The following is a 15,422-nucleotide window of genomic DNA, read 5'->3' as shown; positions in this document are numbered from 1 at the left end:
TGGTTTTATCTCCAAAAGAAATTGAAGAACCAGTTCACATCGGTCTTGCAGGACAGTAGTTTTGTCCTCAGTGACAGCTGGCTTACACTTACTGCATCAAAGAAGTGACTTAATATTGTTTAAAAAAGCAGCAACGTCATGACAGACATTCTGTTGTAGAGAAGGAGCTAGATTATGACCAGTCCCCATGTTGGCATGATATAATTCCAGAAATCATAAGGACTCTAAGGCTCCTTCTTTCAAAAGCAAAGTCAGAGAATAAGCCAAAATTTAGTCATCTGAGACTCATAAGTTTTCAGTGATACAAGCAAACATGCTAATTGCTTAGCCCTCTTCAAAACACACTATTTTAACGGTAGCTTGTTTTAACCATGGAATTTAACAGCTTGTTGTAGTGCTGTGAAACATCTATTCTTCAATTAGCCAAGTTAACATGAACCCCACAGAGTCCAGTACATCACTGCTGTTTTCAGTCAGAAAAGTCCATAACACAAAGCATAATTGAACCAAACAAAAAGAACTTTTGATCTCATGGTGTGACTGCTGAGGTCACATTTGGAGATAGGGAAGAATGCTGAACTAAAATTGGCATGCTGGGAATTAGCCCTAATTGTGGTAGAAAACAAATAGGGAATGGAATAGTCTACCCATTGCCCTTTGAGGCGGTGCATAAATTTGCACTGATGCTGGTACAGCTGATATGAGAGAAAGAAGCTTTACTCATCACGGCATGCCCAAGGTCAGTGAAGATCAGGGATTGCTTGTTACACCACTGGACATACACTATTCTCAGCCTGAGACATGACCTAATCAGACCAAACGTTTTGTGATCTAATGCCCAGAGCCAGACTGATGATATCACCATTTCCACTGGTTTTGGCCAAGTTTGAAATGAAAGCTAGAACGCATGTTTCAGTTCCTTCAATCTCTCCCTTAGTCATTGTACCTGACCAAGACTGCATGGAGTGCTGCAAACAGAGGAGTGGCTATCAGTAAGATCCTAAACACATCCCCAAGCTGACAGAAGTTTGATGGATCTCTGGTTGGCCACGGAAATGTGCTAAGACAATTTCTCAACTATCAGATTGTAAGTAGGAATCCATATTTGAAACATAAAGTTGTATTTTCTATCTTATTGGGAGTTTTCTCCCTCCCTTTAGCATGTCCTTTTCATCTGCTGACCACAAAGATATTTGGATTTTTGAAGAATTAGACTCATCTACAGCCCATCTCAACCACTACCTTTTTTTTCCACCACACCCGGGTCTCCTTATACACATTTTCAATAAACAAAGGGAAAGGGAGTAGAAGGTATTCAAATGAAATCCTTCCTGAATACTTTTATTTCAAATGTTTTGGCTGGTTTTAGTCTTTTATTGCATTTTTAATAAAAAGCTTAGAAGGCTTTAAAGGATAAGTTCATCTTGGCAATGGGTAGGCTAAAATCTGTACTCACAATCCCAGCTACATCAAAAACTTTATGTTTTGTACAATGATAGTTCTTGTTAACACTGTTGATTCTCTGGATTCACTTATTCCTTCACAATTTCAGGTGTTGTATCCTGAGGTTTAGTTCTCTTGTTCTTCCCTATATGTTTTAAAGCTAAGAAAAAGACAGATCAGCAATTTCTTAGGCATTAAAGAGGGCCCTAGTCTGTAGTAAGGTACAAGCTTGTACCATGTGACAGCTGATGTAATATCCTTTTTTTACAGAGACATTTTTAATGAAGAAAATGATGCTTTAAAGGAGGAACTATATGAAAATTTTCCAAGTATGGATTTTTATCTCAGTGGCCTTGGGCATGACATGAATTTAACATGAGAGATTTAACATGAGATTTTGTTTTGTAAGGTTGACACCAATAAGCCCAAGGAAATCAATTTTTATCACACATCTTGTGTTAACCCTGGTGCTCTTTGACCAACGGGATATGACGTTGTCCAGTAAGATATATGAGAACTGTGTTTCTGGGTGTCTGTATGTGTGTGTGGGCGCACAATAATCTCCTGCACAATTCCTGATGAAAAAAGACAGTGGAAGGTAAAGGTGCACTTGCTCTAGCTTTCCTGTTTAAAAGTTCATTCTTCTTGGTCCCTTTATCTACTAATTGGAGTACAAAAAATATGCCTGTTTCGATGAACTGTACAACTTTGTGGTGGGGAACTCTGTTGGGTGCTATCTGAAAGACTTTCTCCATTGTTAATTTATATAACTAAATTGGTACTAAAAAATTCAGTTATTACCACTAGCTGATACAGAATCTTAAATCTAATCATTGTTTGTGAACGGACTTGAATTGACCCATACTCCTGCAAAGTAAACAGGAGCTTTTCCATTGACTTCACTGTGCTGTGCAATAATTTATAAGAATATGGCTTCCCTGCAATCAGAGACATGGATACACACACCATGCTAGTTTTATTTTAAATCCAGCTTCTCAGCCTACCAAAGGCTGTAAAGCCAGGGAGGACTGTTTTACAACTGGTGGGTAAATACCTGGTCTTCTGCTAGCCCTATGGATACCCACGCTATTTCCCCACTGTGTTTGGAGGCCAGGTTTCTCTAGGCATATCTGCAAGTATTGTGATCACTACACGGCAGTCTGAAGCCCCTCCTAAACTGTTTTTAACCAATCACACAGGCTAAGAGGGGGTTTTCTATTTTTTTATGTTAAATGCCACAGTTCTGTAATTGCCTCTCTCCTGAGGAATCTATGATCATGATGCCTGCTGAGCCTTCTACAGTTATTTGGCAGAACTGAGGATCTCTCAAAAGCTGAAACCCAGACTGCTCTAAAGTAATGTGAAGTACCCAAATAAGAAGGCAGTTGAATTGAAGAGGAATCAATTAAGCTCCCTTTCAAGGATTTCCATTTAACTAAAATGTGAACAGCCCTCTGCAGAGGTTTCTCTTCTCTAGGACAACTATCCCACCAAATTGGTAATGTCATGGGAAGCCTAAAAGCAGGAGGGGATGGCATGGAAGTGGGCATGAATGCAAACCCATTTTTTTTTTCTGTCCACTAAAGACATTTATAACATTTCTAGCCAGAGTAAGTGTGGCCAGAATGAGTGCTGCAGTGCTGGTAAACCTGAGGAGATGGATGGTCTGAAGCACTGTTCCTGTCCCAAATGACAGGCACTCTGTGCCTTAGAATGATGCCCAGCTGACATGAAGGTTCAGGGCATGAATCCCCTGTTCTCAACTTCAGGATCACTTTGGATCGGCCCAGCCAGTTCATTCTTTTCTTTGAGATGACTGCTTGTAGCATCTCCATTGACCTGGTAGGTGGGATACTCTCTCAAGAAGTGAGAGATCATGTGAGAGATCCAATCCTTTCTCAGACTGAGGAGACAACTGCTGTATGTGCCACAGAAGAAATTTAGGAACTTAAGGGAGCTTTTCAATAGACAGCTCTAGACTGTGGTCTGTCTCAGAAGTTGAGAAGTTCTCCAGAACACTGTAGTAAAGTTAGTAGCTGTATTTGGTTAAGGTATATCATAAATGCCTAAATATCTTTGTGATCATAGATCTTAGTAACGAAGTTTGGCAACAAGTCACTGGTAAGCAGTATTTCCTCCCTGTCACGGAGGGGGAAAAGGGCAGTCATAAAGTCAAATGACATATCCTCAGAAAACACTGTTAGCAGCAGAAATGATGAGAGAAGCTATGAATAGGATCAAACTACTAGATTTCATGAGATATGGTCATGCAAGCTCAGCCTCAGTCTCTGGTCAGGCATGCTCTCTTAGCCTTTTCAAAATGTGACGTAAAACATCACAACTTCTAAACTCTTTACTGAGTCCCAGCTTCCAGTTCCCAACTCTTACCATTAAATGCAGAGCTCATGATTTTATATCTCCACTGCCAATTTAGGACCACCATATACAAAGTACTATTCCTATTACTACTCTTCTCCAGTGTACTTTTAAGGGTCTGAAGTACTGCACTGGATGTCAACTGTGCATAAAGTGAGTCATTATGAATGAGTGACTGAGAAGGAATCCTTATCTGTATGCAGGTCAATGTACAACCACTGTCAACTGCCCAGAAAAAGTCAGTATACTCATTACACAGAGAACATAATTTCTATGGCTGCTTTGTATTATCAACTTTCCAATGATTCTAGTGAATATCATGCATGTCAAGATGTCAACTGCCAGAGAACAGTGTGAAAATCACTGACTTAAATTTGAGGACAGTGAAGGACACCACCAGATGACTTAATTCCTTTAAGAATGATTTTGTATCCAAGCATAATACTGTTTTGATGGGCCTGGGAATGCACTCATGCATCAGTGGGACCCCTCTGGGAGATGGTGCATTCCCCAAATGCAGATAACCTGACTCACCTATTCATTTCATTGCACTCAGCAAATATGTCTTATGGTATGTGGTTTGTTGCCTCTTGATTAGCCAGAAATACTTGGTTCAGTTTAAATATAGTTTCAAGACTGAGACTATATCACATATTAAGTTCTGTTTCACATTGCAGCACAGGCCATTTCCCTCTTCTCACTATACTCAGACAGTAAGAGGTTAAGAGAGCTGCCCTTTAATGGCTTCATTAGTTGCCAGAACTTGGAGAATGAAGTCCTTTGCTAGGGCTCATTAAGAGGTGAAGGGAGATAGCACACCAAAAGCCCGGGATACAGAGGATCTGTGATGGCAGGCCCTGGAGAAAAGGGGTTAGGATGAGTGGTTCCTTAATTATCTTTCTTGTACTAAGCATTGCCTTGGACTTTTTAGCTGAATTGGGTTATAAAGGACCTTTTTGTATTTGCTTCTGCAATAGTACTAAGATGCAAAAGGGAAGGGATTTAATTCTCCCATGGAGAAATCAAAATGCCCCTTTTGCTGCTCAGTACAGGTTATCTCTGGACTTACCTCTGCACATTTCTCTAAAAGACTTTTTTTATATTTGGGAATCAACCAAAAAAGAAGTGTGTACTGAGGGAAAGGGGATCCTAAGAAACTGTCCCTTGCATGAAAGGGTGAAGCATGTTTAAGAAGCATTTTTGCAGACTGAAACACCTGAGGTAGTATGGTAGCAGCCATATCTCAAGATATACTGGCAGTGTGCACACACATAAAGCAAATACACCCCCCCCCCATCATTATTTCTTCCTACAATGCAGTGCACAGTACTATTCACAAGAAATGAAAAAAGAGAATATAAACAGGAAACAGAAATTTCTGTAGTATCATTATCTTGTGAAAAACTAAGGGTTTTACCCAGCAACCTGTGTTCCTCTAAGGTTCCTGCTAAAGGCAGGTGAAATCTACTTACTTAGCTGAAAGACAGAGTCTAAGGTTCAAAGAGAGTCTAGTTTTACTTACTACGTATGACAATCCACAGACTTTCACTTAGCTGCTTCCATACTGACTGATACCTTCTAAACAAATACCGCATACAGCATTTTAGATAGGTATTAGTCTTGACTTCAAGGTGTTAAGAGCTGGAAAACCCACTGTGCCTCCTCATATTTTATTCTGGGTTTCCAGATGATTATGCTGTTCTCAGGGTCTGCTTCTCAATGTGGTTTACAGAAGGGGCTGTCCTTAGCACTTGCCCACGTAGGCACAGTCCTATAGATTTCACTGGGACTGCATACAGTCCTAACTGCTTTGCTCAGCTGAGGCTGATTTCAGCAAGTAGTTAATTCTTTCACTTAATAATTCTTCTGTTCCTTTGGTCCTATTTTATAGGACAATAAAAATCTGGCCCCTTCAGTCCCTTCTACAGAACCTCCAACTCACTGGGTTGGGCAGTACGTTGTTATGTGTACTAACATGCTTGCTCACTCTATTTTAATCATGCAAGAAGGGTACCATGCATCCTGTGAGTAAATCTGTCTTTCAAATCAAGCCATCAATTCAGTGGAAAGGTCCGAGTTAGAAATGGAAGTTTACAAATCACCTTAGCTGTGATTTTAGCTGTGAGGCACAATAACCTGAATGTTACAAGCAGCTTGGTGAGGAAAAAGGTCTTGAAATGATGCTCAAGTTTGTCTCAAATAACCTCACACTGCCAAAGAAAGTTTGCACTAGATGGATTTATAAAAGCAGTATAAAGAAAGCTTATAAATCATCCGTACATGACCCTGCAGGTTAACAAAGGGAAAGTGAATTCTGTTTGCGTGTAGAAATGAACATTTTTCTAAATCCATCCCTGCAATCCCCAAACCTCCACGTAAACTCAGAATGATGACTCAATTATGAACTATGCTACAAAATCACTAGAAATACACTACTACCTTTCCCCTTACAGTGGTCTTATAAATGAACGTATAGAGTATGGAATTAAAGATGTTAATATGGGGAAAGGAAAAGCCTGACACCAAATTTATCTTCCTATCAATGCAGGAAAGCTTCCCTCCCTACATCTGCAAAAGTTTTGATCAACCTAGTTTTAGCCCCAGGCAAGTAGGCCTCCTCTTTTGCTTATTCTTCAGCCCAGTCAATTTTACTTTATGACAAGTTTTCTAACACCTAACCTAAATGATGATTGTTGAAAAGGTCTTTTTATATACTTTGTACCAGTTCATTTGGTTTGCCTCATCCTTGGAAGTTACTCTCTTAAAATACTTGCAAGCAGTTGCCTGATTTTCTTTACACGAGATAGTAATTCCTCAGTGAAAATGTTGTTTATGTAATTTTTCTACTATATCCACTCTCCTAACAGGCTTTCTTTTTTTTGTCACTTTGCTGAAAATTCATTTCATTTCATTGCCTATACTGAGCTGCCCTGGATTTTTGGCCTAGTTCCACCCCAGCTGTGTAAGGTAAAGAAGCTGTTATTGCTGTGGTCTCTTGTTTGTGAGCACAATATACAGGACAAAAGCCAAAAGACTAATGTTCCATAGGTTCTAACTAGTACTATAGCATTTCTCAGTGTGGCCTCTAAAAGCTAATTGCATTTGGAAGAAAAGGCTCCTGAATAGTTTTTCTTTAGCCTTCATTTCAGATACTTGATGCAGATTTTGAGCAAGATGCCCATTCAGCTGAGGAATGAAGGAAGGTCACAGTTCCAAACCTCTACACAAAACCACCCGTAAAAACTTCTCTTCTTGGTAGGTGCTTGTACTATTAAATACTTCTACCCAGTAAACTTATTTTTTACTTGATAGAGGACACTGCTTACAGTCTTTTAGTATGAACCTCATGTGACACTCATTGTCCTCTAGTTGAGCCTAGAAAAGCACAGCCTTTGAATTCAGAAGGGAAACGAGACCTGAAGGATTGCCACCTCTTCCTTCTTGTTTACAGCCACCTGAAGAATATTTAGTCATCTCCTAAAAATCAAAACAGACCCTTTGGTGGCTACTGGGATTCATCAAGCACTAACACCAGAACAAGCAGTTATATGTAGACCATCAGTTACATTCATAGCAATATAATGAACAATAGCAAGCCTAGGTGGCTTTAATGGGGTTATTTATTGTATTACTCTATGCTCAGCAATGGAAGCAGAATTATTTATGTAGTTGAGCTATGGCATTTCTGCTTCCAGTCATGCCCTACATGTGCTTTACTGGAACACATTTGTAGCATTCATTTTGCAGATCTAGGTCTGAATATTTTACAAAGTTTAAATAAAATAAAAACCAACAGTAAGTCACCGCTGACGTTACCGATTGAGCAATCGTGTCCGGTCCAGTTGGGATCGCAGCTGCAGAGTCCAGTATCTGGGAGGAAGGTCCCATGACCAGAGCACTGGTCCAGACAAGTGGCTCTTGGGGTCTCACAGTTTGTTCCTCCCCAGCCAACTGAACAGTGACATTCTCCTCGCACGCACACGCCTCGTCCTGAGCAGGTAGGATCCATGCAGTCCACTACATGTGAGAGGGAAGAGGAAGCAGAAAGGGAAAGCAAATGGGAATTTCAGAAAAGAAGCTATCAGACTGCCATCTACACAAACTTATTTATATAGTATCTCAAGGCTCCAACCAGATATCGAAGCCTCATTGTACATAAACCAGATGCTTCATGCAAGAAGATAGTGTCCCCAAAAGGCAGTGAGACCTAAAACACTTACATGAAAAACAGATAAAAACTTAATGATGAAATCCATTCTTTTATCCAGGCCTACACTAATAAATGATCTTTCTAGTAAGAACAGGCTAATATCAATTAAGAATAGAATAAGAATAATATTCTCTTGCACACATATTGTGCCTCCATTTATTCTATTAGAATAACCTAAATTACTATTACTAATGAATTCAAAGCTGAGTTCTAGTTTTCTGAGAGAGAATTTTATGTAAAGATTCAGCAGAAGCTGATGTCCTTATTCAGCAAAATACATGCTTAAATTGAAGAATGTGCTGAAATCTATACAGGTTTCACAGACACATAAATTTCACGTTAAACATCCTTAGACAGTTTTCTGAAGTAAGGATTAAAACAAAATCTTTTTTTTTTTATATTGTTGTTCTGGTTTTATTTTTGATCAATTAATACTCTTTTTTAAATGTTGGGGTTTTTTTTCCCCCAAAGAGGCACTTTCCTAACAAGACTGGAGACCATTCAATTAGGTGCACAGTATAGCAAAGTGTACCAGAAGACCGAATGTACTGCTGCCTGATTCCTGAGTTATGTGTTTTGTAGGCAACTGCCAGCTCCTCTGCCCACGGGGGAATTTCACCCAGCAATCGAAAAATACGAAACGCACCAGACACCCTTCCAAAGAAGGACTGGAGGAGTCGATCATCTATTTATATATAAAAGCTTATAGGACAGCCTAGAGAAATTCTTCCCGGCTCTTGAAACGGTGTGTGGCAGTGCCCTGGGGATCAGCGACAAGTGTCAGTCTGGCTAAGCAGCAAGGGGAAAGCTGCCCACCTCCTCGCTCGAATACAGACGAGCAGAACGCGGCCACCGCACACGCAGCAGGTTTGCGGTTCGTCCCCCCCCGCCGCCCCGTAAAAGCTAATAAGAATCCCAATGACCTGTTTAAGATCCAGAAACCTTAAAAGGAAACACAACAGCTGCTCTGATAATTCCCTGGATTCTCAAAACGTTCTCAGTCTGACAAGTAATGGCTCAGCCATTACTATCCCAAGGCATGTGAGAGCATTTTCTGTTTTGTTTGATTCCCGGAGCCCTGCTCATAGCTGGAACAATCCTCGAAAATTGTAAGAGGCTGGAAAGGATGAGTCTATAAATCTCCTGCACTGTTAGTGAGCTGGGAGCTAGGGTGCCAATTTTAGCATGAGACCCTTGAAGCCCTGGCCCTGTTCTCTCTCAGCAGTAATAGGTACGAAAAGGACTACGGAACGGACTAGCAGCCTCGTACGTTCTCAGCAGGTGGTTTGAACATAGAGAACAAAGATCACAGGCTAACTGACAAGAGGCTACCTCCAGGCAATTAATCATCCCCTCTGAAGGTCAATTGGGAAAAAGGTGAGTTTTACAAGGGGCTCCATCACAGGAGGCAGACAATCTGCTATCTCAGCTCTAACACAGACGATTATAGGAGGGGAATGTGCATGTCAGAACCCCCCATTTATCATAATCCCAAGGCCATTTTTCATGTTGAAATGAGCCCTTTCAGAAAATGTCACACACAATGGCTACTTTAATCTCAGCCTCACTAGCTGTATCTCTTTAGGCTTTCTGCACCATCGGAATGGCCCTGGGACAGGATTACGGGCTTCTGCTTTCTTCTTAATCAATTGCTTAGTGGATTTGGAGTACAATGGTATATTTTTAGGGAGTTCTGCTTGACAAATTTAGCTGCTCAGCTCTGGGAGAAGCAGAGATGGGGAGTGGGGCAGGAGGGCAGAGCTGACAAAATCTAGTATACTTGGAAAAAGAAAAAATTAAAAAAAAAAGTTTTGCATATATCTGTGTTGCTGCTTGGAAAATGTCCTAAATGGTCTAATTCCTGGTTGGAAAATGCCCCATTTATAGTTTAGCCTTGTGCAGAACCTTTGCCATGGAGATAAATCATGCAGCAAGCAAGGTTAGTGCCTCTTCTACACTTTCCCCCAATATGCTTCATGCTTCATTGGTCACACAAGTTATTAGGCTTATTCAGTACCCAAAGAGTAACTTCTCATTTTTCACTGCTTAAATTTGCTCCCCTCCCTTTAATGTCTCGCTGGCTTAGCCCATGCCTTATAAAATATGGGCCAATAAACTAAGGAAGGAGAAAAGAAAAACTCATGTAAGATTGTTGGCTGATGTTTTATAAACATTGCTGAACTTCTATGGGGGAAAAAGAAAAGACAGAAGAAACCCTGGAATGAAAACCCATTATGAACATGGACTACACAGTGAAGCTACGAGAACTGAGAAATAATAAAAAGTAATCAATACCAGATGGTCCTTCTTAGAAGAGAAATTAAAAAGTAAAAGCAATTTAAGAAATAGTATAAATCAACTTTTTTACTAGATCTAAATATATATATATATGTCCTCAAGATTTCCCACATGGCATATTTCTGAGTTACTTCCCCCCCTTACGACACAATACAAATTAAGCCTTGAATATGAAAAACAAATGCATACTTGGAAAAATACTAAACAGCTCATAAGAAAAATCATGTTCTCTTTGTTCTTCATTCTTTTTCAAGTTTTTTACCTAGTGGGACTGACACTGTCCCCCGCTACAGTGATAACATAAAATAACTGAGTAGAGTCAAGCTTTTCTGCTTTAAACGTGACCAGGGAAAAAAGGTTCCTGTTAGAAAAAGGGCAAATCTTACTCTGATTTACACACATTAAACACGTCTGCCTAGAGGCAAATTCAGGATCTTTTCATTTCTGTTTATCCAGTAAAGATATGATCTAGTAAATATGAGGACTATGGAGATGCTTTAAAGATACTTCAGTAGTCACCATCCTTGGGTTTTGCATGCCCCACGGCTTCATTGAATTATACTTTCTTAAGCCAAAATGAAGCTTTCTCAAGAGATGGCTTATTGTTATAAAGCTGATACTGTCTTCATCTCTAACATTTACTGACACTGAAGCCATGTTACATCAGAGATGTCCCACTCCAATACATTTAACGCATCAAAAGAATTGCTAGATTAGATGCCATTTGAACGTCTGACTCCAATTCAGCCTATTTTCATTGTCTGTAAAATAAAGCCATTTCAGATAAATCTTTATCCTGTATACATGAAGACAACCGTAAATTAATTCAAACCATTGTGATTCTTATACATGTATCAAACGGATGTCTTAAAACTATCAGGTGGTGTAGAGGCCTTACATATGCATTTGTAGAAGGGTAATTTAAACATAATTATTTATCAGGTCATCTGCATAGAATTTTGAGAATAGTTTTCAAAAGTGTTGAACACTATTCTTTAAATCAAGCACTTTTGGATGTATTTTTATAACTACCTGAATGATTTGTGCACTTACAAAACTGTCCACTTTTTCATTTAGCAGTAAGAAGCAGTCACAGACTCGGTAAGATAAAGGTTTATGGTGGCAGGTGACTTCCTACACAAAAAGATTAAAGATAAGTGCTAAAAGACACTGTATTTCTGAGCCACAAATCTAAATGTAAATGAAAATGTTTGGGGGCTAATGTGAGAAAAAAGCTGTGGAAGAGCCATTAAAATAATATCTGATTTTGAAGCAGAGTTTAATTCAAGTCCTGAGCATTTCTAAGCTTTTAAAGCTGACAAGAATCAGGGACTTTCTCTCACATGCCACCATTTTGTGTATGTAAGCAACTGAAATTGCTTGGCATAGCATAGCAGAGAAGAAAGCACTGTAAAAGTAATTATACGTTTAGATGTGTAAATGGAAACGATGCTTTAGTAAGAACATTTGAACATATGATTAGATGTTCTGGTCTTTCAACTAGATTTGTCTATCTGAAGCATTTGATGGCTTTTCATCCAATTATTGAACAAATATGATAGCTAACGACAAGTTATTACAACATATCATTTTTATGTTGCATCCATCTATTGTATCTCTAAGGTGCCTATTACTGTTCTGTTTAAGTGCCAGTCCTATTCTGAATTGCCTCCATCCATGTAATTATATAACGACAATCAAAGCAAAAGGCTAATTGAATGTGTCTCGCCAATACCTTCTTCACAGCTCTCGCCTTTGTATCCTGGGTTGCAGATACAGGTCCCCATGATGCACGTGCCATGGTTATTGCAGGAGACGTCAATGCACTGGTTCGTTGGGACATCACATTCTGCTCCTTTCCAGCCGCTATGGCACAAACACCTCCCCTTCATGTACTGCCCATTTCCACTGCACAGCACTGGGCAGGATGCTGGGGACAGATAAGAGAAATCACGTGAAAACACAACTGTACACGGCTCTCACCTCAAAAAAGAGCACAAGAGTCCAGCGTGGGATTTATATTCTACATACACAGTCTTCAGTGGGGTATGTTTTTCTTTTCTTTGCCAAAACAAATTTTTTTACGTGGATGACACCCAGCTGTTAACTGTATTCTTCTATGACTGTTTAAAACAAACAAACAGTGCTCTTGAGTTAGAATTATCTCCTTGCTTTGTGTCTCCGATACTTTTTTTCACTACCTAAACTCAGAATTTATTGTATTCTGACTTTTCAATGTACTGGTGTCTTCTTTCAGCAGCACCACTGACTTTAGATTGCTTATCATTACCCCTGACCTGCTGCCAGACTTCGTATTTTCCTTGACACTGCCTCTGCTGTGGACTTCACGCTCCCTTGTTTTTCTGTTGTAATTCTCAGCTTTACAGGTTTCAGTTGCTTTGCTCAGAGCCCAGAACGCCACGTTGAGACTATTTCCCTGATTTAGCTCATGTCATACCATCAACTGAATCTCCCGCCCCCTTTTTTGGTTATCACCTCTGCCGGACTCCATTCATCATCAGACACAATGCAAAACTGGCCTCTAGTCTTCCCAAGCTCCCTGTAATAAAAGTTCTCCAAATCTATCCTCTTTTCTTTGTATCAGTTTATAAAAGATTTTTTAATTGTCCTTGTTTCCAGCAAAGTCGGCTAATTCTCAAGGCCAACCAGATACAGGATTTCTTCCCTGTGATAAAGGGGACAAGAGGAAGATGACAAGCTCAAGCTGTGGCATGATGGATCCCAGGATTAAGCATTTTCTGAGCTAAATTTGGAAAATGTCAGGCAGAGTGGGATGGGATGAACTGAAGGATACAGAGCAGGCTCCCCAGGGAAGGACAGGGCGTCAAGGACCAGACCCCAGCCTCCATGACCAAAACTTTGGTAATCACTGCTCTCTAAGCTTCCTTCAGCTCCTCGCTGATGATGTCTTTTACCTTTTCCATTCTCCACACCTGCCACCTTATGCTCCTTTTGTCCTCTGTTCTGATTTTTCCAAGGAAGCTGCTGATTTCTGTCTCTCAGAAACAATAGCCTTCTCCTGTTAGCTATCCCTTGAAACTTCTTCTTGCTTAAGCCCTGTTCTCTTCCATTTCATTTTGCTGAAACTCAGCTGCAAGGACACATATTTAAGACAGACTTCTCTTGTTCACTGTTGCACATCATCCTTAGGTGAGAGCAGCTGGGCTTCTCATCTGCCCCTCAGAAAGGCAGTTTATGAACATTTTTATGCAGGACAAATGTGAAAGGAATATTCCAGTCTGCTGCTTAATTCGGCTGCGTTAGGCATGTGATGAGTACAATGTACCTCTTTTGCTTTGTTCCTGACTGATTATATGTGGGAAGAGGTATTAACATCGTTAGGGGAACACATTCCTCTCCTTCTCTTCCCATCTTTTCAGATAGTAATCGCACAATGAGCATCCTGTGTTGTTCCATGTGTCCTTAAGTCGGTTTGAGTGTTACAGAATTACAGCAACCTCAAGAAAATACAAAGCGTTGCCAGCTCTGACTGTTAAGCCAGTTTGATATGCAGTGAACTATATTTGCCTGACCAAGATAAAAGAGGTTTAGAAAAGAAAGGAATTTGGCAACTGTTATTACTAAGGAGCCCTCTGTTCACTTTAAAGGAAGCACATTGCAGTGGTGCGTTTCAAGTGCAGCATTTGCAAGGAGATATCTACCTATACAATACAAGACATAAATTGTTTAAGATACACTGTGTTGTCTACATGGTTCACGGCAAACTCACTCTGTAATTTCACTTTTCAGCTAGGCTGATGGAATTTCCCCCCCCCCCCCCCGTCTCAAATTGCAGATGCTCAGTAATTGAGCCTGTTCTTTCAAGGCAATGGAAGAGGATAGTCTGCAGCTCTTTTCAACAAGAAGGAAGAATAATTGCCTTTAACCAGTGAGAGCTTGCTGAGAAAGACTTACATGTTTTCTGACAAGACAGCTGATCACTCAATACAAGATCAGATAAATTACCGGCCATCTGCAATAAGACTGGTACTCTACAGAGCCCTCTATGGAGAACACCTTCAGCATAACCCCGAAAAGTGCTGCTGCAAATGTCAAGGCAATGGCAAGAACAAGACCTCCTTTGTAGCATGCCGTAATGAATAAAGACGAAAGAGGTTTCTGGATTTTTTCCACTGCTAGTTGTGCAACTCTTTTCCATATATAAAGATATATAATTACTGTTTGATCATTCAGATTCCAGCAAACAATATCTAAGATGCCAAAATTATAGTAATTCTCTAGTGTGGTTATGCTAGCAACAGCCCAAATGCATACCACTTTTCTTGTAAAGTTTAGCATCAGAGAGTAAGATCATTCATTTGTTTACTTTATACAGAACTTTAAAACACCATCTCCCATGTTCAAGTAGGCCTTCAAAAGGTGAAGCAAATACACCTCTGGTGATTTGTTCTCATTTACTTGGTTTAAAATAATTGGTTAATAATACATTAATAATCAGCCATTATTAAAAACAGAAGGGCTTTCTGCTCCACAGTTTCCCACCCATTTGGATGGCGAATTCCAAGGCTGAATTGAAACAAAGGAACATCCAGGAAATCTATGACCTAGAAATCTTCACGTGGGCAGAAACGTGCTTATTTAAGGATTACCGCTCAGTACAGGCACCCATATTCGGCTGCAGACAGATACTGTAGCAGCTTTACACATGCCACAGTTGCTGCCCTCTGAGGGATTTGTAGGTCAAAAGCAGCATCTTAGATTCCCCTGAAAACCAACAGGAAGGCAGCGCTGGGGCCCTTGTATCTCACGCTCACAGTAAGATGATCCATTTAACAAGCCCACTGGGTGGAAACGCATACACAAATATAATTTTGACACTCTGGGTATGAATGTGTCTTCCCGAAGGCAGAGAGTAATCTGTGATCTGAACCCAGATGATTCGGAACCAAAAGATAGAGCTGAATAAAAGTGTTCATATCAGCCAGCGTAAGCACTCCAGTGAAATGGGAGATACTCACGTGGCTCAGCTGAAGGGCCTGAGAAAGCTAGGTATATAACCCATGAAAGGAGGTAAGCTCCTCTGAAAGTGGATTCAGAACAAAAGTTTAAATAT

The 15,422-nt window shown here is 40.1% G+C and overlaps 1 protein-coding gene across 1 annotated transcript in view; it reads right to left on the bottom strand.

Moving 5' to 3' along the window:
* TENM4 (teneurin transmembrane protein 4) overlaps window positions 1–15,422 on the bottom strand; it is a 598,102-nt gene that overhangs the window by 142,893 nt on the left and 439,787 nt on the right. The window contains exons 14-15 of the mRNA XM_075050174.1: window positions 12,063–12,257; window positions 7,636–7,836 (exon numbers count right to left, since the gene is read on the bottom strand). Coding sequence (XP_074906275.1) covers window positions 7,636–7,836; window positions 12,063–12,257 — 396 coding nt within the window. The remainder of the gene's footprint in view (window positions 1–7,635; window positions 7,837–12,062; window positions 12,258–15,422) is intronic.

This window comes from Buteo buteo, chromosome 18 (assembly GCF_964188355.1).
Source record: "Buteo buteo chromosome 18, bButBut1.hap1.1, whole genome shotgun sequence".
Lineage (NCBI taxonomy): Eukaryota > Metazoa > Chordata > Aves > Accipitriformes > Accipitridae > Buteo > Buteo buteo.
This window is presented reverse-complemented; position numbering and strand designations above follow the sequence as displayed.